A 27,694-nucleotide genomic window follows, 5' to 3' on the forward strand; every position below is an offset into this window, starting at 1 on the left:
GTCGGGGGAGGCCCATACGCATGCGCACAAGCGATTTTCGGCTATTTTTTTCCGCCCGTGTGCGTGTGCGCATGCGCACGGGCGCGCACTCCCCCGCCCTCCGGCCCGCTGCGCGCGCACTCCCCTGCCGTCCGGCCCACCGCGCGGGCGGCGCGGCGGGCACCGGCCCGCCGCTCGGTAAGTCTGGGGACCCCTGGCCTAGGGCTTGCCGATCAGAAGGTCGGCGGTTCGAATCCCTGCAACAGGGTGAGCTCCCATTGCTCGGTCCCAGCTCCTGCCAACCTAGCAGTTCGAAAGCATGCCAAAGTGCAAGTAGATAAATAGGAACCGCTACAGCGGGAAGGTGAACTGTGTTTCCGTGTGCTGCTCTGGTTCGCCAGAAGCAGCTCTGTCATGCTGACCACATGACCTGGAAGCTGTACGCCGGCTCCCTTGGCCAATAACGCAAGATGAGCGCCGCAACCCCAGAGTCGGTCACAACTGGACCTAATGGTCAGGGGTCCCTTTACCTTTTTATCTACTTCTAATATTTTCTCAATACGTTGCTGTCAGGGAGCCTTCCTACAGGAAGCCTCCTCCCCTCTTGCTGGCCAGCACTTCGCCCAGTGAGATCAGCAGCAGTGGGTCAGGTGAGGGGAATCAGGAAGTGAGCAGGACGGAGGTGTCAGGGCTCAGCGATGTTGGAGAGCCCTTGCGCCACCAGGACCAAGAAATGGAGGGGAGCAGGCAGCCCCTTCCGGAGCCCAAGTTAAGACACACCACCAAATGTAAGGTCGGGAGGAGGCGTTTCGGGTTACCCAAACTCTTATGCTGGTCCCGTAGCTGGAAACGTCCACTCCCGGATTCTGTGAGTTAATGAGAAGTCATGGGGGGGTTGGGGGGGGGCTGGCTATCTGCACTGTAAATACTATGCACAATAAAACTCTTAAAGACAGAGCAGACTCGGACATTGTTACTCAAGAGTAGCCGCAACAACACCCTTACAGTTGCTTTGGCCTAAGTTTATATTTTTGAAACTGTCTTATCTACACAATCTAAACTATTGTTTATCTACAATTGGTCCCATCCACACTATATATTTAAAACACATTTAAAGCACATGGCTTTCCCCACAATTCCTGGGAAATATAATTTGGAAAGGTTGTTGGGAATTGTAGCTCTGTGATGGAACAACTCTATTCTTTGAGGTCATGTGCTTTAAATGTATGGTGTGGGTGTGACTGGAGTGTACATGTATGAGCACACAATCTTACTTAATATCAGTCTTTCTGTTTCCAAAGTTCAGAGGTGAATATTGATACTTTTGTACACAAAACAGCACCATGAACATATTAGCAGGGATATATTAGCAAGCTTCAAGCAACTCCAAAGTTTGCAGACATGCCAAAAAACTACTAAGGGGGAAGTACCTGCCCCCGCCCCAAACCAGCCAAATGAGGAATGAGCATGCTCAAAAAGCTGACTGATTGGAATGGGGCTGTAAAACCAGATGGCAGGAATAATTGATTGGAGAACCATGGAAAAGGACATGGCTGGCTGACTAGCTGACTGGAACATTGAAAAGGAGCACTGCTTGTCCACACTGTTGTAACTGTAGTTTTCTAGACCAAACACAATAATCATCTCTTTTATTTATAACTATTGGCATTCATTCTGTATATAAAAATAAGAGTGAAGATAGACCCAAGCAAGGGAGAATTATGAGGCCGCAATCTTGTGCACAGTTTACCTGGCAGTAAGCCCGCACTGAAGAGTAAACATGTTGTAGGTGTGATGGGTCTATTTTGTTACAGGAGTGTCAAAGATAAGGCAGAAACTGTATTCCTTTTTTCATGAAAGGTAATGGAACACAGATACATATAAGATATACAGAATCATATTTACTTCTTTCCACAAACTGAGAAAGAAGGGGGGAATTGTTTATGCTCCCTGAAAATAAATGCCTTGGATTGCAGTGAATTTTGTTCAAACTATTATCACCACACTTAAGTACACCGATCTTGAGTATAAAATTCTTTCATTGTACCCAGGGCAAACAGATGCATGGAAAATGAACAAATGCAAAGTTAATGTGTGAGAAATGAAATATTACCTCTCTTGGTCCCTTTGAATGGAGAAGAGAGCTATTTAACTTTAACTTCTTGAATGAAGTCAGCCATTTCCCTGAGCTACTACAATAATCACAGAAAAATTGACAGGATTGCATTTTCTTAAAATGGCTGGCAAAACTGCAGAGCTGTGCTAAATGAACAGAAAGAAGTGCTAACTGAAGTTCATATGCTCCTATTCACTCCTTCTTCCTTCACAGCTATCTAAAAAAGCAGGTGCCTTTTTATTATTAATTGCAACTCTCTTGTTTTAACAAGAGACTAGGTAAGGGCAACTCTTTCCCTCTTATAACACAATCATAGGCATGTCTACCCAGAAGTCCAATTGTGTTCAATTGTGCTTATTCCCCAGTAGAAAGATGTAGGATTGAACTGCTAGTAGGTGATATCTAACTAAGTCACGGTCAGAACAGACCCATTGAAATCAATGGGCATTATTACACAGCAAAGTCAGATTTCTTCAGGCTGCTATGAACCTAAGCCCAGCACAGCCCTAACTCTCTAGGCTTGATTCTCCCTTCCTGAACTTTAATTATGGCCACCAATCCCTGCTTACTCACACTCTACCATCCTTCCATCTTTCACCACCTTCCTAGGGCCATTTCTCCTGGGAGGAGTGTAAATATGGGCAACTGAAATAAACCACTTGAAGAATTTACCATGGACAGAAAAATGCTGGTGGGACTAGTAAATGGGGTTCAGTGGCTGATTTTAGTAATAATGAGGGGCCAAGGAAAAAAAGAAAGAATTAGTTGCAAGCACAGCAAGATTGCATGCCTGGAGTCCCACAATTTCAGATTTTGAAACTGAACCAAATTCTGAGTTTATGACAGACCTTATAACAACTCTGTTTTATTTTTTGAAATGCAAATTTCAGATTTCAGAATGTGAATTTTACAAGCATCTCAAAAGTTTTAGGCTACAAAGCAATAGTCTTTATTCTAGTGTCTCAGATTTAGGACTGACCAAGCAAAGGGTCAATCTGAATACTGCTGAAATAGGCACCAGGTTACCTATTGAAGGACATCTAAAGACTTGTGGGAACTACTACAATTTCCATGATTATTTGGGACATACACATATATCATATCATATATATATATATATATCAGGCTGCTGCATACACCATATATATATATGGTGTATGCAACCTGAAATGCACAGATCAGGACAGCAATTATGAGACAGATACAAGGATTGCATGAGGTAATCACATACACTAGTAGCAACAACTACACACATACAAACAATAGGCAAGACTTGAACTAGGACAGTTAAAAAACAATTAGGCAAATAGCTGTAAGCTGAGGAGGATTCTTCCAATGTGAGCTGGTTAAAGGTTAAAAGAAGGTAAAGGCGCCCCTGACCATCAGGTCCAGTCGTGTCTGACTCTGGGGTTGCAGCGCTCATCTCGTTCTATAGGCCAAGGGAGCTGGCGTTTGTCCGCAGACAGCTTCCGGGTCATGTGGCCAGTATGACAAAGCTGCTTCTGGCGAACCAGAGCAGCACACGGAAACGCCATTTACCTTCCCGCCGGAGCGGTCCCTATTTATCTACTTGCACTTTGACGTGCTTTCGAACTGCTAGGTGGGCAGGAGCTGGGACCGAGCAACGGGAGCTCACCCCGTTGCAGGGATTCGAACCGCCAACCTTCTGATCATCAAGCCCTAGACTCTGTGGATTAACCCACAGCGCCACCTGGGTTACTGCAGCCATTTCTTGTTTTCCTAATTTATGGCTCATATCTTACAAAACAAAAAACAGTATATTGTTGGGAAAGCACTGAATATTCATTGTATTTCCATGAGAAGGGGATTTTAACAGAATATCATCATATTCAGGCTCATTTTCAAAATAAAACCATTTTTCTTTACCCTCAAAAAAGCACAGTTAGTGATTTATGTCACTAGGAACTACTCACAGTTTAGCCCACTTGTCAAGTTCTTCATCCAAGTAAGTCTTAACTTTCTTTGGCTGAAGACCAAGAGAGTTCCCAGCAAAGTAGATGCAGGTCTCATTCTTATGCACAAAGGCTAGATTGGCTGAAGGAGGAAAATCCAAGAAAGCCATTAAAAATGCTGCCACCATTACCTTTCTTATCTACACAAAAGATTCCCCATGAAAAACGTCGTACCCATTCACTAATGATGAACCCAATACAAAACAAAACAAAAATCCTTCCAGTAGCACCTTAGAGACCAAGGTGCTACTGGAAGGATTTTTTTTATTTTGTTTCAACTACTGCAGACCAACACGACTACCTACCTGTAAGATGAACCCAATATACAACTATATTCCTGAGATAGCCCTCCAATTAACAAACAGATACAATTCATTTAATTAAAAAAACACTTATTCATGATGTAATAGATTCTATGAAAACTATGCCAAAAATACAGATATAAAATTCACCATAGTACCGACAAGTGTAGAAAAATATATCAGCAGTGTTAAAAGTATGGTAAAAGCAAGTTATTCCCTTTCTCTCAGTAACAAAAGGCAAAACATCTGAGAAAGGAACTTCTTGGTTTTTCCATTACTATTATTATCTAAAGAGAAACAAGAGTATATTAATTAATACTGATATACAAGTACTTGTACTTAATACTGATATTATTATTATTATTATTATTATTATTATTATTATTATTATCACCTCCTGGCAAATAGAAGGGGAAGAAATGGAGGCAGTGAGAGATTTTACTTTCTTGGGCTCCTTGATCACTGCAGATGGTGACAGCAGTCACGAAATTAAAAGACGCCTGCTTCTTGGGAGAAAAGCAATGACAAACCTAGACAGCATCTTAAAAAGCAGAGACATCACCTTGCCGACAAAGGTCCGTATAGTTAAAGCTATGGTTTTCCCAGTAGTGATGTATGGAAGTGAGAGCTGGACCATCAAGAAGGCTGATCGCCGAAGAATTGATGCTTTTGAATTATGGTGCTGGAGGAGACTCTTGAGAGTCCCATGGACTGCAAGAAGATAAAACCTATCCATTCTTAAGGAAATCAGCCCTGAGTGCTCCCTGGAAGGACAGATCGTGAAGCTGAGGCTCCAATACTTTGGCCACCTCATGAGAAGAGAAGAATCCTTGGAAAAGACCCTGATGTTGGGAAAGATTGAGGGCACTAGGAGAAGGGGACGACAGAGGACAAGATGGTTGGACAGTGTTCTCTAAGCTACGAACATGAGTTTGACCAAACTGCGGGAGGCAGAGGAAGACAGGAGTGCCTGGCGTGCTATGGTCCATGGGGTCACGAAGAGTCGGACACGACTAAACGACTAAACAACAACAACAACAACAATAATAATAATGCTAGGCTTCTATTCAGCAGTTTGTTGGGTGCTAGACATCACGCTAGACATCACACAAAAGCTATACGTTCCCCAAGTTCCAATACAAAATATAAATGTACATGGAGCAAATTCCATGTACCTGATACCGGTATTGTCATTTAGTGGATCCAAGTCAACATGATACTCCAAGCTTAGTCAACAGTGCCTGCTCATATAAATGCCAAAAATAAGAGATTTAACATGGGTTGTAGCATCAGTGGTAAAATATTAGCACAAGATTCTTCCATGCCATATATCACATCTTCTTTTTTAAAGACAATTCCTAATGTTTACTATGAAAGGGGCAAACTGGGGACATTAGAAGCTCAAATGCCATTGCACATGCAGTTAGATAAGACTAACTTAACTCAGAACATCAGTGAAAGGAAAGGAATACTATACACTAGCATATGATTTCCCATTTCTATATTTTGTTTAAAGGCATGTATTTGCAACAATGAACTTTAATGAACAATGAACTTCTAAATTTTAAGCAAAAAATAAATAAATGTTTTGAGGCAGTTCCTCTGTATCATTTATTCTACTAGTGGGGAGAGTCTTGTGCTGCTCAGAAATTTGTAGAAACCAAAAAATGCTACCGTATGATTTTTAAACGGATAGTACAATTTGAGAGTTTGGAGTTGTCATGCCAAAGTCAAGACCAGGCATCCCCAAACTGCAGCCCTTCAGATGTTTTGGCCTACAACTCCCATGATCCCTAGCTAAGAGGACCAGTGGTCAGGGATGATGGGAATTGTAGTCCAAAATATCTGGAGGGCCGAAGTTTGGGGGTGCCTGGTCAAGACCATCATTGATTTGAAATGGTGTCACGTGTCCAAGCATCAATGAAGGTAACACATCCCTGTTTAACACCTGATCCCACTGTGAATGGTTCACTTTGAGAGCCATTGTTATCCAGTCAGGGAAAAAGGGAGGCAGACTATGTTTAGGGCACCTTTTCTAGCCCCTTCCCCTTTTGGGGGTGAGCAGAGTAGATCCTAAACAGGACTGCTCAGTTGTGGATACAGCTGCCAAGCTACTCAATTGCCTCATTCCTCGAGTCAGAACAGCTGAATCTGTATCCACCACTCATGTGCAGGTCCCTGACTAGGGGGTTCCAGATTTCACAGTTCTGCCCCCGTTACCATTTGCCGATCACCATGAGACTTTGTTGGATTGGGGTGGGTTTTTGGAAGACGCCTGTGTGTGAATTTGTTTTATGTGTGTAGATCAATGCGCTGACCAATGCAGATTCTTCGCAGTATGGCTCTACAGTCATACCTCAACATCCAAAGGCTTCGACTTCTGAAGATTTCGACTTCCGAAGTTGTCCCGGCGTGCGCGGTCGGCGCATGCGCAGAAGCGTGAAATCACGCTTCGCTATTGCGCCATAGCGGTGCTTCGACAACTGGAAACCTCGACTTATGAAGACGACCGCGGAACGGATCGTCTTCGTAAGTCGAGGTACCACTGTATTCCGATGGCATGAGTATCACGACGACCAGTAGATTCTTATCTGCTGTAGCCTTCATCTGCCTTCACAGCTGTTGTAACATACCGCTTGTTATCTTCTGCCTGTTCTGCCATTGAGCACTTCTTGGATCATTCTTTGTCTAGCTCCTGCCCCTTGATCTTACTGTCTTGGGTGACCCTACTGGGAGTATGAGACTCCCAACAGCTTCACTCACAAGGATCATAGGAACATGCAAGCCCACTTACCATGACAAGGTTATTGTCCAGCGAGAAGCAAACATGTATATGACTATAGCAATAGTCCTCTAAAAATTTAATTTAAAAATATAGGGCAATATCCAAGTAAGTTGTATTCAGAGTAGATATATTCATTTTAATGTATTTAAGTTACTTAACTCCACTGAGTTCAATGAGTCTACTCTGAGCATGCCTAATGTTGGATAATGCTCATCTTTTTTGATGGATAATGCAAAATATTCCCTAAGCTGGAAATACGTATATTAAAAATTCAAGTGTTTTTTTAGACTTTCATAAGTTGCCAAGATGAAATGTGGGCAGGCACGGTTCACTTGTGAAGGGGGAAAATATCTGTTGAAAATGTTTGCTGCTCAGTAGGGGAAAAACAAGCTATTATGCCTATAAATGATAGAAGGGGTGATTAGCCCTTTTCATCACCTTCCATTCTATATGCTACTGTTTCCTGCTAAGGGTCATAAGGAACAGTGCTCATTTTTGCATGTCTCAGTCATCAATAGCTTGTACAAGAATGTATACTAGTCAGCAGCTTGAGCAAATGTATTAAAATTTACATAAACACTTCTAACATTATATAAAGAAGAATAAGTTTACATTTGTCTGAGGCAATTTCATTTTAGGGCTATAGGGAAACATTAAACCACAAAGCTACTCAAACTACATTTTAAAGATACTACTTTGAATTCAACCACTAATACATTTTCCAGACATAAGAGACAACGAAGATAACTTCTTAATTAAAGCTTTAAAGGCTTTTAAAAAGCCTAAATCACAAAACCAGTTCCATCTAATCTATATTACTGACGTTCTCCTTGTTTTCATCAGCATCCTTTTTTAAAATGAGCAATAACAGAGGTGTAAATATTATTCACACTTCCAAATTGGTTCTGTTCACAGGCCTTCGTTATTCAGAAGGACAATAATGGAGTCTCATTGAGATTAGAAGAAGCAAGCATTTTATTTGAGCCTGGGGCAACCCAGTCATATTGGTGGGATACAAATAATAATAAAACTACTACTACTACTACTACTATGGTTGTTGTTGTTGTTGTTGTATTTGAGCAATTTTCAGAAGGATTCATTGAATTCCAGTCAAGCGTTAGAACAGGCAATGTTAAGGTATTTCATCTGCTCCTTCTAATGAAATATACAGTGGTACCTCGACTTCTGAATGCCTCGACTTCCGAAGGTTTCGACTTCCGAAGTCCACTAACCCAGAAGTATTTTTCCCGCACACGTGTTCTGCACATGCGCAGAAGCGGCGCATGTGGTCTGCGCATGCGCACAATCGTGCTTTGCACATGCGCAAAATGGACGCTTCGACTTCCGAAGTTTTAGACTTCCGAAGAGCGCCACAGAACGGATCGCCTTCGTAAGTCGAGGTACCACTGTATACCGTTTAGAGCTTAATATGTAAGGCAGTTTTAAAGGGTTTTAAATATACAAAACCATTGTTCCTGATCATTGGCGCACAATACCAGATTGCTACTTACTGATATTTTCTTAACTGGGTGTGGTATCCAACCAAATCACTGTAGCACGGCTCCATGAGCATAACAGAACTTTCCCTCCCTCTCCTCCTCCCATGCAGACGTGTGCACGCACAACACACACACACACACACACAGGCACAATGTGCTCTGGGTTTTCTGCAACAGTCCACAGCATATTTTGGGGTAGTACAATAAGCATGTTGGGGTGACCTTCTACTTGCAGATATCACTCCATGTGCACAATGATTTAGATTGACTAAACCCTTTAAAGTCCAGATTTACACCATTTTGCTTGCCCATTCCACTTTGAATCAACTTACATTTTTTCTATCTAAACGCCACTACAGTCCATCATTCACAGCATCTCACTTTCACTAAATAGATCCTTGCTTTGCAGTACTACTGTTGTCTGGATTTCAATGTGCTCATGATATTAGCTCATCTAATATTTCTTCTGGAGATGTGACCTCTAAATGGTGAATGCGGTTTAATAATTCTAGAGGACAAACAGCACTGATTGCTCGGTCCACTTTGTGAGTGAGATCATACCTTGAATATGTATATGTTTGTGTGAGTATAACAAAGAAGCTGGGGAAGCTATAAAGATTAGCAGATGAAAAATAAGATTAATTAGAACAGATGTGGGGAAGCTTTGGCCCTCCAGATGTTGCTGAATTACAACTCACACCTGCATCAGTAAGCATGGGCAATGAATAGGGATGGTGAGAGCTGTAGTCTAGCAACATCTGGAAGGCCAAAGTTTCTGAGTTAAAAGTTTCTTACAGTCCTTTTTTATTACAATCTTTACAGAGAGAGGCTATAGAACCCAGCCTCTTGGATAACGGCATTGTCCCAAGTAAATCTCCACCCCCATCTCTCCCACTTCCTCATTCATCACCATCATCACCTCCTCTACGGGTGCTGCTAAGTGCCCTCTGTCTTCAAGCTCCTTGCTCTCCTACTTTTAAGGGTTGCCGGCTTTTGGGAGATGGAGGGTCTGGAACACTTTCTTATGACAACATGTCAGCCAGGTGCTGCTCTAGCTCTCCTATGATTTCCCAGCTTTCCCCTTCATCTGCCTCTGAGCTGTGACCTCCCTCATACCCCTGTTGTTAATCTATACTGTCTTCTTCTTCCTCCTCCCTGGAAGGGTCAGGATGGGGAGGCGGTCTCCATCATTCCTCCTCTGCCCAGTCCCTGACACTTACCAATCAAGAGTGTCTAGCTGGAAATATGGAGACTGGTTTTATTCTGAATCTGTTCCTTTTAATACAATTCCGATATGGCATTTGGTACAATAACTTATTGTTGACTCATGTTTACATTAAACTTCAGTGACTCAAAGCAACATTTGAAAAAAAACTATTTTTAAAGACAAGCCCTCCCTACCACCATCTCCCTGCCAATTAAAAAAAGCTTGCTTATTACCTGCTTAGAAGAAGTTGAAATACTACTGGAGTTTGAACACTGCAGTTCAAGGACAAGATGTATGTTTGTGTGAGAGGGTAGTATCTCTTACACAACTCACTCCTGCACAAATTGAGAGCAACTGCAAGATATCTAGATGTAGAAATCTGTTTCAACATACAGAACACATCTACATCCGGGTGTCTTGAGTAATTTTTTTATCTACACAAATGATGTGAAGGGAGACAAAATATGTGGCAATCAAGTACTTTAACAAGAACTGGACGCAACATTTTGTAAATAGGTCTGTTGTATTTTCCCTTCCACATTTCTTGATTACAATGGCTAAATCTCTGCCACCTTAAAGTGCAGAAAGAAGTGGAATGCAAAAAAACCCTTTGGCAGCTTCTCACTTGATTTATGTCATGACTACCTAAAACAAGCTGTTACTAAAACTTAGTTTTGACAAGATTAATATATAGTTTATAAGCTTCTCCCCTCCCCCTTTTAAATGGCATACCTGCTTTACAGGATTTGCTCTACCCTGCTTTCAAGACAATGCTGTACAATGTTTTATGTAAATATATAAAGAACTTGGATTATCTCTTCTAGCTTCATGAGTGAGACATCCAAGATCCATTTGGTGCACAGATAAATGTCAAGCAAGATCACTCATGCTTGTACACACCATGTAAATTATGTTTACCCCAACTATTATTTAGATCTGTAACTGGCATTAGTGACAGCTAAAGGGAGAAATCTTAACCTCCAGCTGGAAAGCAGCAGGGCCAAAAGGAGTGACGTAGCCACTGCCACAGCCCAAGCCCATCTGCTTGTGTTGGCTAGGGCAGAAGGTTTATGTGGGGGCTTTAAAAGTGCAAAACTAAAGATCTGGTAGGCGATTGAATCTTTCCTGCAAAATAATGACATTGTGAAGGCACCCTCAGAGCAGTTTGATTTTACTGTCTATTTGAAGAGACTGTTGCTTTTTTGGTTGGTTTGTTTCTTTAAAAAGATGATTGTTATTGTTAACTGTACTTTTTTGTTTCTTAACTATCTTGTTAGGCACCCAAGGAGCATAAATTCATGCAGAAGTTACAGGATACAAATCATGTAAACAAATAAATAGAAAGCTACAAAGCTTTGAGCTCTCGTCGCTGGAAACCAAAGGAGGGAAGCGTGCTCTTGTGCTCGAATCCTGCTTGCAGGTTTTGCACAGGTTTGGCCACTGTGAGAACAGGATGCTGGACTAGATGGGTCACTGGCCTGATCCAGCAGGCTCTTCTTACATTCTTATTATCTTACCTGAAATCACCACCTGTCTGTTTACTACACCCTGGCTTTTTTGATGTATTGATTAGTTTCACAGATTATACAACAATTTCAAGATATTCCATTATTATATATTCATTATATATTCTGTTCATCTTTTTTAGCCTGATAAATGACTGGAAGCCTTAGACTGGTGTTTTGCTAAGTGCCACTGGTAAGCTAACACAAAGCCATTAAAGATGTCCAATCAATCAAGCTGCCTAATTATCTAATTTATGGTAGACTAACTAAAAAAAACACTCCCAGAAAGGATTAGTTTCTGTAAATGATGGTTCTATTTTAACCACATTAAAGATATTAGGATGGTGTATGATTTTTTTCAAAAAAACCCAACATGCTTCAAAATAAAGGTCAGATCTTGTTATCTTTAAACACCACAAACAACACTTTCATAGACAGTAACACCAAGCTGCATAGATCTGTTGTACAATTCAATGTTCTAGTTTAGTAGATTGTTGTTTAAAAAGAAAGTCACCACTATCCTGAACACTTACACCTTGACCCCAATTTTTTTTTAAAGGGAAATCAGGTGAACAAATATAGAGATAATATTTTACATGCTTACACACAGAGAGAAGTTCCCAGGATTCACAATCCACACTCACAACCACAACATGAATTCAGAGTTGCTTCACAGTGCACTTCAGACTAAGAAAATTACAGCAAAATTGATTAGCTGTCACAAACACAAGGATGAAAAGTGGGAATTTCTAGCCAGTCTGCTTGTTTAATTATGAAATAAACACTGCAGAATGCCCATAAAGAAGGGCTACAAATGTATATTTGAGTGTTTGGGACAGACCTCCCTCCCTGCCCCTGAATATCAACCTTCAATTAGGAGACTGGATAAATGTCATGTGACTTTGTATATTATATATGGTTTTTTACATTTTCAGTAGCTATCTAACCAAACTAGACTGACTGCCAAAATCATTAATAAGAATTATTTAAAAGGTATCTCAAAGGCAGAATGGAAAATAAGATATTTCAATAGCTATTTATATATCAGTTAGTGAATAATTCTGAAAAAATAACTGAGAAAATACCGATTTGAAAATAGTTCATAAATGGGGAATCTGAAGAATTCTTTAAAAAGAGAAAGGGAGCATTCATTATAGATTCCTTGGCCAGATTTACTTTTGGCTAAAGAACCTTTAGCTTAAGAACCTTTAAAACTTTATCATCATAAACTTCATTACTTTTTAGCAGATATTCTAGTGAAGTCAGAATAACTTTAGGGACTTGTTAAAACTGGACTCAAAGCAAAGATAAGCTTTACAAGCCCCTGAATTCTTCTCTGGCTCAAATTAAAATCTGACACAAAAAATGGTTGGCTTCCCTGGCTGACATGTGCTTTGTAGGGCCTGGAGAGCTCTCCTAGCCCAGCAAAGCTTGCAGGGGGTTGCCCATCCCAGGCTCAGAAATTCCCAATGGCTGTCTCTAAGACAGGGCTGGGCTGGTTTAGCAGCCAAGGATCACCTGAGCTGACAGAGTTATCATTCAGTACAATCCCCTGCTGCCAAAGCAGGTAGTTCAGCCGATGCATTCTGGGTAGAAATAAAAGATGAGGGAAAACCCAATTTCCTGCTGCAGTCCCAGATGCGGTGAATTCCCCTACACATTCTTGGACTTTGCACCTGAAATCTCATAAATCTACTTGAAATATACTCGGAGTCGAGAGTGAATTTCATGCTCTTTATTCAGCTCATATTCATCAAGGAGAAGAAGAGAAGACGAATGGCTCTTTTCCCAAAACCATCTGCTTATATACATTATTTACACAATGGGCCTTGCGTGATTGGCTACTTCAGGGCTACACCTGTGGGCCAATTATATTGTGGATTGACTTCTGCCTGCAGCCTGATTGGCTGCTCCTACAGGCCAATCAGGTAGCAGATTCACTTCTGCCAGCCGCCTGATTGGCTGCTCCAGCAGGCCAATCAGGTTGCGGATTCACTTCCACCTGGAGTTGGATTGGGTAGCTCCCGCTGATTCTGAATCCTATTGTTCTAGGATTCAGCTCAGTACATAACACCCCTCCCCTCTAAGTTCCAGTCCTGCCCGGGAAGTTGCATTCGTAGTCCCCAAGGTCTGCCGGCCGCCTCCGTGTGCGTTGTGGCCTGGGGTGTTCCTTGGTCAGGGGTTCTGGTTCTGGCTCGTGTTCCGAGGCTGCTGGCTGTGCCGGGGCTGTCTGGTCTGGCGCCACTGAACCACTAGGTTGTGACTCTGGTTCCGGTGTCCTTCCAGCCTCAGGGTCCCCCTCTGTGCCTACTGCTTCTGCTTCCCCTGCCCACCCCTCTCGCTCTACAGGCCTCACTGCCCTGCTGTCCCCTTGGGACCCCTCTGTCCCGCTCTCCTCCCGGGTTCCTCCTGGGAATCGTCGCCGTAGCTGGTCGCAGTGGCGGCGCCAACATTGCCCCCCTTCCGTTAGTACCTCGTATGACACGGGACCGGTCACCTTGGTGACTGTGGCAGGTACCCATGCTGGGCCTGCCCCAAAATTCTTTGCATACACTGGGTCCTGGGCCACAAATGTCCGGGGGTTCCCTTCCCAGTCTCCTGATGCTGGTTTGAATGGCAAGAAGCTGCTGTCGGTTGCCATTCTGGGTTCCTTGGGTCCTGGAGCTGAAGCCTGGATGCACGGTGCGATGCAGCGGTGCAGCAGGTGGCGGTGCTGCGGTGCAGTGCGTGGTGGCGGTCAGCTCAGCCGGATCCCACCTTCGTCGCCAGTGAAATATACTCGGAGTCGAGAGTGAATTTCATGCTCTTTATTCAGCTCATATTCATCAAGGAGAAGAAGAGAAGACGAATGGCTCTTTTCCCAAAACCATCTGCTTATATACATTATTTACACAATGGGCCTTGCGTGATTGGCTACTTCAGGGCTACACCTGTGGGCCAATTATATTGTGGATTGACTTCTGCCTGCAGCCTGATTGGCTGCTCCTACAGGCCAATCAGGTAGCAGATTCACTTCTGCCAGCCGCCTGATTGGCTGCTCCAGCAGGCCAATCAGGTTGCGGATTCACTTCCACCTGGAGTTGGATTGGGTAGCTCCCGCTGATTCTGAATCCTATTGTTCTAGGATTCAGCTCAGTACATAACACTACTCCTATTGAATGTAATGGGAAAGAGTTAAGGAGACATGGTTCATATTTCTGGGTCATGGGTTGGCTATAAAAATTTTCAATATATTCCTCTCCCCCTTTTTCTCTTTCTTTCTTTCTTTCTTTCTTTCTTGCATCCTTTTTTTTTTAAAAAAAATAATAATCTCATTGTATTATGTTGAATTGGCTTGCCCGTTGCTAATTTTTCACATAAGAAGCACATCTCCTAAAACAAGAAGAGTTGCAACCTGAATAAACAAATCTTAGCCAATGAATTATATGAGTTTTAATATATTACTTGAAAACATATCATACACACACATATTACGACAGGGGCATAACCTGGTTTTCAACACTGTGATTATCTCACCAGCTAAAGATCACAATATACCAATATATGACAATTACACCCAATATGCCAGCAAGTTTTGAAAACTCAGCAATGGCCAGAGGATTGGAGAAGATCAGTCTACATCCCAATTCCAAAGAAGGGCAGTGCCAAAGAATGCTCCAACTACCGCACAATTGCGCTCATTTCACATGCTAGCAAGGTTATGCTTAAAATTCTACAAGGCAGGCTTAAGCAGTATGTGGACCGAGAACTCCCAGAAGTGCAAGCTGGATTTCGAAAGGGCAGAGGACCCCTGACCATTAGGTCCAGTCGTGACCGACTCTGGGGTTGCACGCTCATCTCGCATTATTGGCCAAGGGAGCCGGCGTATAGCTTCCAGGTCATGTGGCCAGCATGACAAAGCCGCTTCTGGCAAACCAGAGCAGCACATGGAAACGCCGTTTACCTTCCCGCTGTGGCGGTTCCTATTTATCTACTTGCATTTTGAGGTGCTTTCGAACTGCTAGGTTGGCAGGAGCTGGGACCAAGCAACGGGAGCTCACCCCGTCACAGGGATTCGAACCGCCGACCTTCTGATCAGCAAGCCCTAGGCTCAGTGGTTTAACCACAGTGCCACCTGGGTCCCTAGCGCCACCTGGGTCCCTAGCACCACCTGGGCAAGCTGGATTTCGAAAAGTGCAAGCTGGATTTCGAAAGGGCAGAGGAACCAGAGACCAAATAGCAAACATGCGCTGGATTATGGAGAAAGCTAGAGAGTTCCAGAAAAACGTCTACTTCTGCTTCATTGACTATGCAAAAGCCTTTGACTGTGTCGAACACAGCAAACTATGGCAAGTTCTTAAAGAAATGGGAGTGCCTGATCACCTCATCTGTCTCCTGAGAAATCTCTATGTGGGACAAGAAGCTATAGTTAGAACTGGATATGGAACAACTGAGTGGTTCAAAATTGGGAAAGGAGTACGACAAGGTTGTATATTGTCTCCCTGCTTATTTAACTTATATGCAGAATTCATCATGCGAAAGGCTGGACTAGATGAATCCCAAGCCGGAATTAAGATTGCCGGAAGAAATATCAACAACCTCAGATATGCAGATGACACAACCTTGATGGCAGAAAGCGAGGAGGAATTAAAGAACCTTTTAATGAGGGTGAAAGAGGAGAGCGCAAAATATGGTCTGAAGCTCAACATCAAAAAAACCAAGATCATGGCCACTGGTCCCATCACCTCCTGGCAAATAGAAGGGGAAGAAATGGAGGCAGTGAGAGATTTCACCTTCTTGGGCTCCTTGATCACTGCAGATGGTGACAGCAGTCACGAAATTAAAAGACGCCTGCTTCTTGGGAGAAAAGCAATGACAAACCTAGACAGCATCTTAAAAAGCAGAGACATCACCTTGCCGACAAAGGTCCGTATAGTTAAAGCTATGGTTTTCCCAGTAGTGATGTATGGAAGTGAGAGCTGGACCATCAAGAAGGCTGATCGCCGAAGAATTGATGCTTTTGAATTATGGTGCTGGAGGAGACTCTTGAGAGTCCCATGGACTGCAAGAAGATCAAACCTATCCATTCTTAAGGAAATCAGCCCTGAGTGCTCCCTGGAAGGACAGATCGTGAAGCTGAGGCTCCAATACTTTGGCCACCTCATGAGAAGAGAAGAATCCTTGGAAAAGACCCTGATGTTGGGAAAGATTGAGGGCACTAGGAGAAGGGGACGTCAGAGGACAAGATGGTTGGACAGTGTTCTCGAAGCTACGAACATGAGTTTGACCAAACTGCGGGAGGCAGTGCAAGACAGGAGTGCCTGGCGTGCTATGGTCCATGGGGTCACGAAGAGTCGGACACGACTAAACGACTAAACAACAACAACAACTGTATATAGAGAGGCACTGGCTGGCTTCACAGTTTTTCCCACATTGTGATTTTTGCATAGCATGCACACGCACACACCACATGATTTGTGATATATTGCCAGGTCAAAAAAATATGAAACCAGTATCACAATATGGACTTCAAACCGGATTTGGGCAATATATTGAAATATCGCCCAGCCCTAACACAAATGAATAAAAAATACCGTATTTTTCAGTGTATAAGACTAGGTTTTTCCCCTTTTAAAAAATGTCAAAAATTAGGGGGCATCTTATACACAGGGCCATTTCCCCCCATTTTCTGAAATATGAGCCCCCCAAAATAGGGGGTGTCTTATACATGGGGGTGTCTTATAGACAATAAATAAAGTTGTTCCAAATTTGAATTTAGGCAATATATGCAACAGTTGCAACATTAGCTATCTCAGAAGCAGCATTCTCACCTGTGTATAACAGAAAGGGGTATATCCATCTTCAAAAGCAGCGTGTCATGAGTTGGTGATTGCTGTGACACTAAAAACCTGCTGTCCAATTAATCAGGGACATTGGTTTAACTGATCAGAATATTTTGTCAATTAATTTAACTTATTTATCAACTCAAACAACATTGTAACCCTCATACCTGGTATAAGTATTCAGAAAACCTCTTATAGTGCCACAAGAACCATGAGTTCAACCCTCCTGCCAAGTGTGTTGTTCCTGCTCCTTCCAAATGATGTTTGTGCAGGAGCATAGCTGCCAAGTTTTCCCTTTTCTCGCGAGGAAGCCTATTCAGCATAAGGGGAAATCCCTTTAAAAAAGGGATAACTTGGCAGCTATGTGCAGGAGGCCTTTCCAGTGGATTCCAATCAACCATAAAAAACTGATAGTGCAAAACTTTCCTGAATGCCCAAAGTAGCAGCTTCTTTTGGCAACAAGTATCTGGAGGCAAAGCAGCTCAAATCCATTAAGAAACACTCCTGCCTATAATTTTCAATCAGTCACTATATTGTTGAAAGAGACTGAGTGACAGCCTAAGCACGACATAAGTGCTGTATTGTATTCTTCCATTCTAATCAGAATGGGAATGAGAGCATAAGGCATTCAACTTGAGGTGCTGATTTTACAACGCAGGAGACATGCTGTGTTCAAAGATGTGGCGCCAATCGTTCCATTTACCCTTTAAGCAGCAAGGCTTCCTGCAGATTTACAATAAACATATGCAAGGAGATACAAAGCCACCTTGGTATAACTGTGGTTCTTACTTGGAGGCAGATCCTTCACTCTGGGAATATGAAAACATCCACGCAGGTGTTTTAGTTCATCTTCTTCATCTAACTGAACAGCAACTTCCTTATCCACTGGCCTGCATGCTAGCTGTGAAGCAACGGTTTCTATAATGGCTGCCGGCGAGGCATAAGAAGACAGATCCATTTCTCACTCTAAAAATGAAAAGGGATAAAATATTTTCATTTAGATTCTGTGTCGTACATATTGGCTAGTGTCTGATGCAAAGATTATAGTTACCGGTATGTCTGCTGAGTAACAGCCTTCAAGCTTTAAAAAGTGAAATACTTGGAAATGTAAGGAAAGAGCGAGAAGTTCTCAATTCCAGCATTTTTCAAGGCAGCATATTGCTGTAGCCCTAAAGCCATTAGTTTTAAATACAATGCTTTCTCTATAGAGCTACATCAGCAACTTCTGTTTTCTACCACTGCTCCAACAGCAGTAACAAATTCTATAGTGTCATTCAAACTTGCAGAATCAGAAAGCCGCAGGCAGCATTATTGTTTCTACAATCTGTGCTCCTGAAAATGGCAGGTGCGTTGCCACATTTAAACTTGCATTTTCAAGCCTGAGCAATCTTTTGGCTCCTTTAGCTTCTTGGTGTGGATGTGTAAGTTTTTAGCTTGAGAGGCACGACTGGAATAGGCAGACTAGGCACTGAAGAAGTGAAAGAGGAAATTTCAGTTGAATAGGCCTCTGCCGGAGAAAAGCTGTTTTCTCACAAACCACAAGGATATAAAATCTAAACAGTTGTCCCTCAAAATTCCTTTTCACTGACACAAAGATTTCCTATAGAGCCAGATTCAGTTTCTGGCCTCCATTTGCATTTATCAGATTGCCTGCATCACTGGAAAACACATCTTGATGAACTAGTATGGTTCTTTCTGTGTGGCAGAAAGAAGCTCAATGCAAGGTGCAGATGAGATCCCTACTGAAAGTGAAAAACACAATCACATATTCAAAATTGTTTCTGTAGTATTTTTTGTTTAGTTTTATTTAGTTTCAGCATCTCCCTAGGCCTCGTTATTGTACCCTCTTGGGCCTTCCTATTTTCTATCTCCAGTCTTATCCTGATTCCACATTCTAGTTGACCAAAATTGTGTTGAGCACTGGCAATCTGAGCATTCAAAGTGGTCACTACTCATAGTGTCTTCACAACCTTCATGTTTCAGTTGAAAAAAAATAAGCTCAAACAAAAGCTACAAAACAGAAATATTTTCTTTTACATATTTCTGCATGCTCAAATTTGAGGCCCTAATGAAAAGCCATTTTTATGTGGAAAGTGGCCAGATAGTGGCTCTCAAAAAGTTTTTCAAAACATAGCCACTTCCATTGATTAATGAAAATAATGAATTAGTCATTCATTTGGTGGTAGGTGACGAATCAGTCTACATCCACTATGAAACCAGCTTTTTCTGCAGCACAGAATCCATTTACTAATTAAATTAAGTGCTGATTACTAATTACTTATCCTAATTAATAGAAGAGCACCATTTGGTCACCTTCAAAACATAATTTGCTATTCACCTACCGTAAGTTCCACATTTGATCAACTGAGTTATTCTGTCTCCATCATTGCCAGTGCTGCCAACAGAATGCTTCAAAATACATCCTCATTTGCACAATCAGACATAATCGAACTCAGCATCTGGAAAACTGATCAAAAGCCTTGGCCTGTTTTGCATATAACACTAAGCCAAATTATAGCTTACCATTAAGCGAGCAAGTGTGCTGGTACAGAAAGAGAAAGTCACAGCCACTTTGCTTCTCCCCTGCTCCTACTGCACTACCAGAAGCTAGGCCATGGGAAGGCTTAATGCCATGTTGTCTGAGTGTATTCCATTTTATCCCTTGTCCCCTGGTTTTCCAATTATCCTCTTATCAACGGTCAGTCAGTATTCTGGGTTTGTTTGTTTGTTTGTTTTAAAAACACTTCTGCATCTCTAGAGCAGTCGATATGCCTGAACAGAGATTTTCATTATGGTAAATCTAGATACTTAAATTATGACATAAATAAATTGAAAATATTCAACTAATAATAATAATAATAATTATTATTATTATTATTATTATTATTATTATTATTATTATTATTATTTCCCCAGCCACTCTGGGCGGCTTCCAAAAAAGATTCAAAATACATTAAAATGTCACACATTAAAAACTTCCCTGCACAGGGCTGCCTTCACATGTCTTCTAAATGTCAGGTAGGTATTTATCTCTTTGACATCTGATGGGAAGGCGTTCCACAGGGTGGGTGCCACTACCGAGAAGGCCCTCTGCCTGGTTCCCTGTAGCTTTGCTTCTCGCAGTGAGGGAACTGCCAGAAGGCCCTCGGCGCTGGACCTCAGTGTACGGGCAGAATGATGGGGGTGGAGATGCTCCTTGAGATATACTGGGCTGAGGCAATTTAGGGCTTTAAAGGTCAACACCAACACTTTGAATTGTGCTCGGAAACATACTGGGAGCCAATGTAGGTCTTTCAGGACCGGTGTTATATGGTCTTGGCGGCCGTCCCCCGTCACCAGTCTAGCTTCCGCATTCTGGATTAGTTGTAGTTTCCGGGTCACCTTCAAAGGTAGCCCCACGTAGAGCGCATTGCAGTAGTCCAAGCGAGAGATAACTAGAGCATGCACCACTCTGGAGAGACAGTCAGTGGGCAGGTAGGGTTTCAGCTTGCGTACCAGATGGAGCTGGTAGACAGCTGCCCTGGATACAGAGTTGACCTGCGCCTCCATGGACAGTTGTGAGTCCAAAATGACTCCCAGGCTGCGCACCTGGTCCTACAGGGGCACAGTTACCCCATTCAGGATCACCATTCAGGATCCACACCAGCCCACCCCCTGTCCCCCAAGAACAGTACTTCTGTCCAGGGTGGATAAAAATCAATGATTTTTTTTAAAAAAATAAAAAAATCGGATTTTTTTGATTTAAATCGGATTTTTTTTATTTAAATCGGATTTTTTTGATTTAAATCGGATTTTTTTTATTTAAATCGATTTTTTTGATTTAAATTGGATTTTTTAAAAAATAAAATGCTTTTTGAGGAAAATATATTACCATCCAAAGGTTATTCCATCATGAAATAAAGATTAGTTTTTTTAATTATGTAGAATAAGGTTGTATATGTTTAATTTTTGGGGTAAATAAATTCCATTAATCCATTCACAATGTCATGCTCTTCCAGAGGTTTTTGTAAGATTATTGGGCAGTTTCTCTGCCTACAAGATATTATCACAGATGCTTGGTTTACTTTTGCAGTTCTCAAAACTGAATTTGACTCAACAGAGATCACATGCCTCTTCTTCACAGCAAAAATGTTATAACATGAACAGAGTTGAGAAAAAGACCTTCAGTGCTAAGTTTCAAGAAGTTCAGTGAATAGAATAGAAACAATATTTTTCTGATTCTTTGGAGTGGACAGTATTTAAGTTTTTCATGTGTAGGCTGGGCTGACAGTCTAAGTTTCTTAAAATATATATATTTTGTTTTTGTTTAGCCAAATTAGTTAACAAACATGGATGTTTGTTTAAGCAAATAACATATGCTGTAATGTTATTGTTTCAGTTGAATAAATCTATTTAAATTGTTATTATTAAAGTAATGATTATTTTTCTCCTTCCTAAGTACAACAGTAAAGTTGTCCAAATATGAATAACCTATTAAACTGGGGATAAAAAACTAATATGAAAAGTTGTTATTCTAAAAATCTTCATCTACTTGCATATTAAAGTTATACCAGCAAGAATTAGTCTTTATGTAGAAAACTATGATTTAAATCAAGCCTTACTGACTAGTGATTTAAATCGTGATTTAAATCAGTTTGATTTAAATCAAATCCACCCTGCTTCTGTCTTGTCAGGATTCAACCTCAATCCAGTTAATATAAGAATTATGAAGTGCAATAAAATATCTAAAATGAAAATAAATTAAATACTTTTAAAGGAATGTATTACTAAAGTCTAAACTTTAGGAAACCAATAAGGAAAATATTTTACTTGTAGAATAACTATTAGGGCAGTGAACCAAGTCAAAGGTTAAGCACTTTTAAGTCATCCTTTCCTTTCAGTGGGAGATTGAAGTATACACGGATTTCTACACCACTATTGATATTACTTTAAAATGCTTAATTTGGCTAGATTACACACTAGATTTTATAACAATGAATAACTTTCCCTTGCATTAATTAAATACTGTAACTACTACCAGTTACAAGTCTTTTTGCAATTGGCACCAAGAATAATATCAGTTTTTTCTAAACCACTGATTCTTCTAGTAATCTTAAATTAGATGAAAATTAATGTGTGCTGTGTCCCTCTGAAACAGATTTTGCTTACCTTCAGCTAACAATGTTACTTCTTAAGGATTCATTCTCTTTCCCCCTTTGCACCGCAATCTAACATACCACACATATTTCCCTCCCCTTATTATCTCCTCTGTTTGCTTTTCCTTTCTACTTTTTGGACTTTGACCTCTTTCCACCCCCACTTCTACCTGGGACTCTAGCACACTTGTCAGCAGCCCTGTTCCTATCTCACACAGCACAATACAACAAACCTAAAACCTCCATATGTTTAAGCTGCATTTTAATTCCATTCCCCAAATCTTTGATTTAATATTCAAGGAGATTCCAACTAAACATCAGGAAGAACTTTCTGATGGTAAGAACTGTTCAACAGCAGAACAGAATCCCTTGGGAGGTTGTGGACTCTCTCCATTGGAGTTTCTAAGCAGAGGTTGGATAGCCATCTGCCATTGATGCTTTAGTTGAGATTCCTGCATTGCTGGGGGCTGGACTAGATGACCCTCAGGCTCCCTTCCCACTCTACTATTCTATGGTTCTATGATCCACTTCTCACACTTATTCTTTAACTGTACATATTCTGTTCCACTTCTGCTTTGTAAATTTGCTATCAGCTCCCAGTTCTCCTCTTTTAGAAAATGATTTCACAAAATGGAACTCACCATTAGCTTTGGCAATCTATATATTTAACAAAGCAGATACAGTCTATATTAAGCTAGGGAAAATCTACTCTATTATTCTATCAGTATAAATATCTGCTATACTACATATCAATACCGCTTTTAAAAACAACATGAAACAAACCACAATGGCATATAGTCCATGGAGATGCAAAAAATATCACACTGCAGAAGGAACTTGAAATATTTTAAAATATTTGCTAGTGCAGCAATAAAGTGTCTAGAATAAAGAGTAAAGAAATGCAGTCTCATGTAAACCATCATGCAAAGACACAATGCTAAAAAGTTTAGGGTTATATTTTGGAAAGAAAAAAAAATGCACACATGCAGTTTTTTATTATGCATATTTGCTCAGAAATAAGTTCCACTGAGTTTAAATGGGACTTGTTCCTCAATGTCCAACCTTTCTTGGCTGTAAGTTTAACTGAACTCTGAGATGTGGTTCCAAAAAGATGTGCCCATAATCAGATTACCTTCAGCTAACAATACAGTAAGCATTGTATTACTGATGCCATTCAGCAAACATCTAATTATGCAATATGGTGCTTGCCTCCGGAATAACAGACTGTGGCATGGGGAGGGGTGGAATGAGAAAGGGCTGAGTTACCGAGATTAATAAACTCTATTTACCTTATAAAAAACTGGAACAATGTTGGAAGTTCAAGACTCCATAAATAAATAAATTCTGTCTCTCACACAGAATTAAGAGAAAATTTTGAAAACTTGACAAATTTCAATTTAACTTTTTTTAAAAAAATTGACGGCACAGCTAACTGAAAGAGAGACTGGACTGACTGAATGACTGACTTCACAATTCAAATTCTGACAAAGTAACTTTTTTGACAACCTGTTTTTTCTCAGGTGAAAAAACACCAAAATGCTATACAAGATGTCAATGTTAACATACTGTCAGAGTTCAAATACTAAATACCACTAGAGGTCAACTTGTCAAACTGTGTATCAGGTTAGAATTTTTCCAGACAAATATTTTGAGGAGGTATGGGAGAGGAAAAAAATCAGATTTATCAACATAATAGTAAATTAAAATATTTATTTTACAGCCTTGTAATTAGTCATTCAGAGGACAAGCGATATGCAAGATCCCACCACTCTAGCTGTGGTGGGAAATATGAATGGGTTGTATTTTCCTTTTTTCTTCTTCGTTTTGTCTCTGAAGCACTGTAGGGGATGGGAGAAATAATTCTGGGTTTTTTTTACCAGGCCCTCATATGTCAGTAGGCTATTCAATCGATTTAATGGAGATGCATCCTACCTGGAGCTGCATCCTACCTATCCTACCTGCAATATATTTACAACGCCCGGCTATGAGTCGTGAAGGCCGCTCCCTGCAAGACCTTTTCCACCTGGCTGAGAGGGCAGGGCCCAGACTCACCCAGCTCTATTACAGAGGCCCCTGGGGAGACTGGACAGACATTGCTATGCCTGACAACAAATCCTAATTATTGGATTCTTTTGCCCCATCTTTTTGTTACTGCCAAACAGCCGTGTCATACTTATAATATTTTGTTCTCATTCATTATGCTGTTTTAAATGTGCATTTTATATTTAACTTCACTTAGCAATGTTTTCCTTCAAATGTTTAAGATTTTGTTTTTGTTAGCTTTGTTTGTATTAAATATGTATTCTGTAGTTGACCTCCGCTGTAATGTTTTATTTTGAAATCTTTGAGATGGTATTTTGGTTTCCTGTTAATTGTGTTGCTTTGACTGTGTACTTTATATTTGACTTTCTTTAGAAATGTTTGACTCTGCATTGTTTTATTGATGTTTAATATGCTGTAAACCACTTGGCGATTTTTCTTAAAAATATAAAGCGGTATGGAAATGAAATAATAATAATAATACTGTACATATACAGTATTGGGAAAAATACAAGATTTCATGTTCCTTATTTATTTGCCTACATTGATACTCAACACAACAAGCCTGCTAAAACTAAGCAGTTGCTGTTGGTGGTAGTAAAAACAATAACTGTGACAACAACAACAACAACAACAACAAACAACAACAACAGCATTGTAAATGGTCATTTGTAGCAAAACAAAACACGGGGCCTCCTTCCACAAGGAACTAAAAATATTTACTTTGTTAAAAAAATTAAAAGAATGTATAAAACATAAATAAATGTATTATTATTAGTATTAATAAACAAATTAAAAATCTTAAGTATGACAGAAGTGGGAGAATGGTAGCAGTAAATTGGGGAACCATAGAAAATTAGTCTGTACTTACAATTAATTGTGGCTTGAGGGAGAAATGGAGACTGTCAGGGCCTAGCCCAGCTTGAGGCTTTTAGCACAAATCAGATTCAAATCGGAGAGCTTATGAGTGCTGAGTTCAAGGACTACATTTCCCAAAAGCTTTTCTGTCTTCCTTTTGACTGAGAAACAGAGAAAAATAGAGTGGGGGGGGGGCCGCAGGTTCCAGGAGGTAGGGAGAGGTAAACTGGGAATGACGTATGTGTGTGTGTGCAGGTGAACTCAGATGTGAGAGCTCAGGTGGGGCCTAAACAGGTTGCAGCAACTGAGGTAAGAGAATGGGCTGTGGCATTCCAGACAGCGGGGGGGGGGAGCTGTGTGTGTCATATTTTTGACTGCTCTCCTGCATTCAAAACCCAGCTTCAGTTGAAAACACAGCAAAATAGCATAGTGACCAAAGGGATGGGGTACATCTTTCCTCCCTGCTGTGCTCCTTTTCTGTATTCTGGGAGGTTTTCACGGAAAGAAGATTTGAAGTCCCCCCCCTCCCCATACACACAGTCTGAAATGGTGTGGCCCACTCCACCCTCTCAGCTTCCTGTACACTACTGCAGAACAAATCTCTCAAAGCTGAACCTAAACAAGTATAGTTCTGTTGGTTTCTTTCTTTCTTGACTTTTTCTTCCTTCTTAACCTTGTTTTCTAGTTTCTATAAATACATAGAACAAACAAAGCCCATGTTCCCACCCCAAGAAACATTCAATGCAAATACAACGTAAATAATCCTGTCCCACATGTAGGTTTGTAAATGGTTTACAGTTGCTTTCATCAGTTAGGAGTCTTCTGCTCTCCACCTTAACATATTATCCCAGGTGAGACAACATTGTCCTCTCCAATGTCCTGTACTATAACACTTTAATAATAATTGTTGATCTTCATGTTCCTGAGCGCACTTAAAATGCTTCATTAGTTTCTCCATAAGGGCTATATTATCCCATATTCCATCCCACCATGCCCCTGATGGCTTCCTAACATTATACAAACTGCGCTATGAAAGCCTTGGAACAGAAGGGCTTAAAATAATACTGAACTGCAGTCACAGAAAGATTTGGATTCATTCATTTTGAATCCAGTTACTATGTTAGAGCACCTGGTTTTGTTAGTTGTATGTCATTTTGATTTCCAGGGCAATAACAGGGTTAGATAATTAACACAAGTGGTGTCACCACATGTTTCCAATCCAGGTTACACTAGTTTAACTTCTAAGTACACGAGAGAAAGAAAGAACTACAGAAGAGACCATTGAATCAGGCTAATGTCCCATCTAGTGCACCCTCCTGTTCTCACATTGATGAAGTACAAACCTTGCTCGTCTAAATGACTAGAAAAGGGAACAAGCTACACCTTTTCATTTATTTCATTTTAATATATAAATTCAGTGTGCCACCGGTTGGTCTGAAACCTGTATGCTAAAGTAAGAACATCTTTGATTAACTCATGGCTTGACTAGTTATAATACCCTTTTCTTGCCTGCTGTAAGAAACCAGAGATTTGCTGAGTATTGCATCTCCTGCATATTGCTAATGTGCTCCATTATACCGTTTCTGCTTCATATTTCTGTCCATTTGTACTAAGAGTCTTCTGACCTTGTAAAGTGATAATTCTGACACCACTTAAACCCAGTTTCAGATTTTCAGACTTCCTACCTTGTTTCTTTGTCCTATCCCCTTTCTTCCTAATTAGGGTCCTTCCTTCTAAATTTATAGAACAGCATGCTGTAGTGTCTCTAATAGCACAAACTGCCTTTTTCACAACCATGCTGGAATCTTCTTGCTTGCTCGACATAACTTTTTCTTTCCTGTTTTTATTTCATCTGAGCTTTGGGGAACACCCCTTTTGCTACATGTGGCGGTTCTTCATCATATGACCCCATTACTGACCTCTCTCTGTCTTTATGCTTCTGTACCAAGTAGTGCAGTCTCTTTTCAGCTTTTGGAGCTCCTGCTCCTGGTACAATAGGCCATATGGCAGAAATAAGCACACCTTCATATGTAGGGTTATGTCTGCTAGCAGTTGGATTTCACAGGAATATAGGTCGCTGCCTTATACCAAGTCTGACCACTGGTCCATCTAATTCAGTCAGTCTTGCCCAGCCTGGTGTCCTCCAGATGTATGAGATTACAACTACAGATGCCTGGCTAGTATCTTCCCTTCTGGCTGGTATGTGCGATGGTGGTTCCACTTCCTTCAGGCCTGCTGGGCAGCCAGCGATCAAGGTTTCGATTGCACTATCGCTTAACCAGCCTGTAGTCTTCTTTCTCAAATATGTCCTAGAACACTTTCCAGTGCCCTTTATCTCAAGGTCTTCCCAATAGTCCAAAGCAGTTCAATTGATATATCTCAGGCATGTCCAACAGGTAGATCATGATCTACTGGTAGATCACTGGACATTTGCGGTAGATCACTGGTAGATCATTGGCTCCCCGCAAAGAAG

The 27,694-nt window shown here is 41.0% G+C and overlaps 1 protein-coding gene across 6 annotated transcripts in view; it reads right to left on the reverse strand.

The window, feature by feature from the left end:
- KYNU (kynureninase) overlaps window positions 1–25,710 on the reverse strand; it is a 91,457-nt gene extending 65,747 nt beyond the window's left edge. For 2 of the 6 annotated variants that reach the window (XM_035130834.3, XM_088661813.1), the window contains exons 1-3: window positions 22,337–22,437; window positions 17,978–18,154; window positions 4,030–4,150 (exon numbers count right to left, since the gene is read on the reverse strand). In XM_035130834.3, coding sequence (XP_034986725.1) covers window positions 4,030–4,150; window positions 17,978–18,146 — 290 coding nt within the window. In that variant the 5' untranslated portion in view covers window positions 18,147–18,154; window positions 22,337–22,437. Of the gene's footprint in view, window positions 1–4,029; window positions 4,151–17,977; window positions 18,155–19,530; window positions 19,668–22,336; window positions 22,438–25,234 lie in introns of those variants that run through there. The other 4 variants (XM_035130853.3, XM_035130843.3, XM_088661817.1 and 1 more) reach the window with 4 other exon arrangements.
- Window positions 25,711–27,694: the final 1,984 nt, after the last annotated feature.

Source organism: Zootoca vivipara, chromosome 1 (genome assembly GCF_965207765.1).
Source record: "Zootoca vivipara chromosome 1, rZooViv2.hap1.1, whole genome shotgun sequence".
NCBI classification, from domain to species: domain Eukaryota; kingdom Metazoa; phylum Chordata; class Lepidosauria; order Squamata; family Lacertidae; genus Zootoca; species Zootoca vivipara.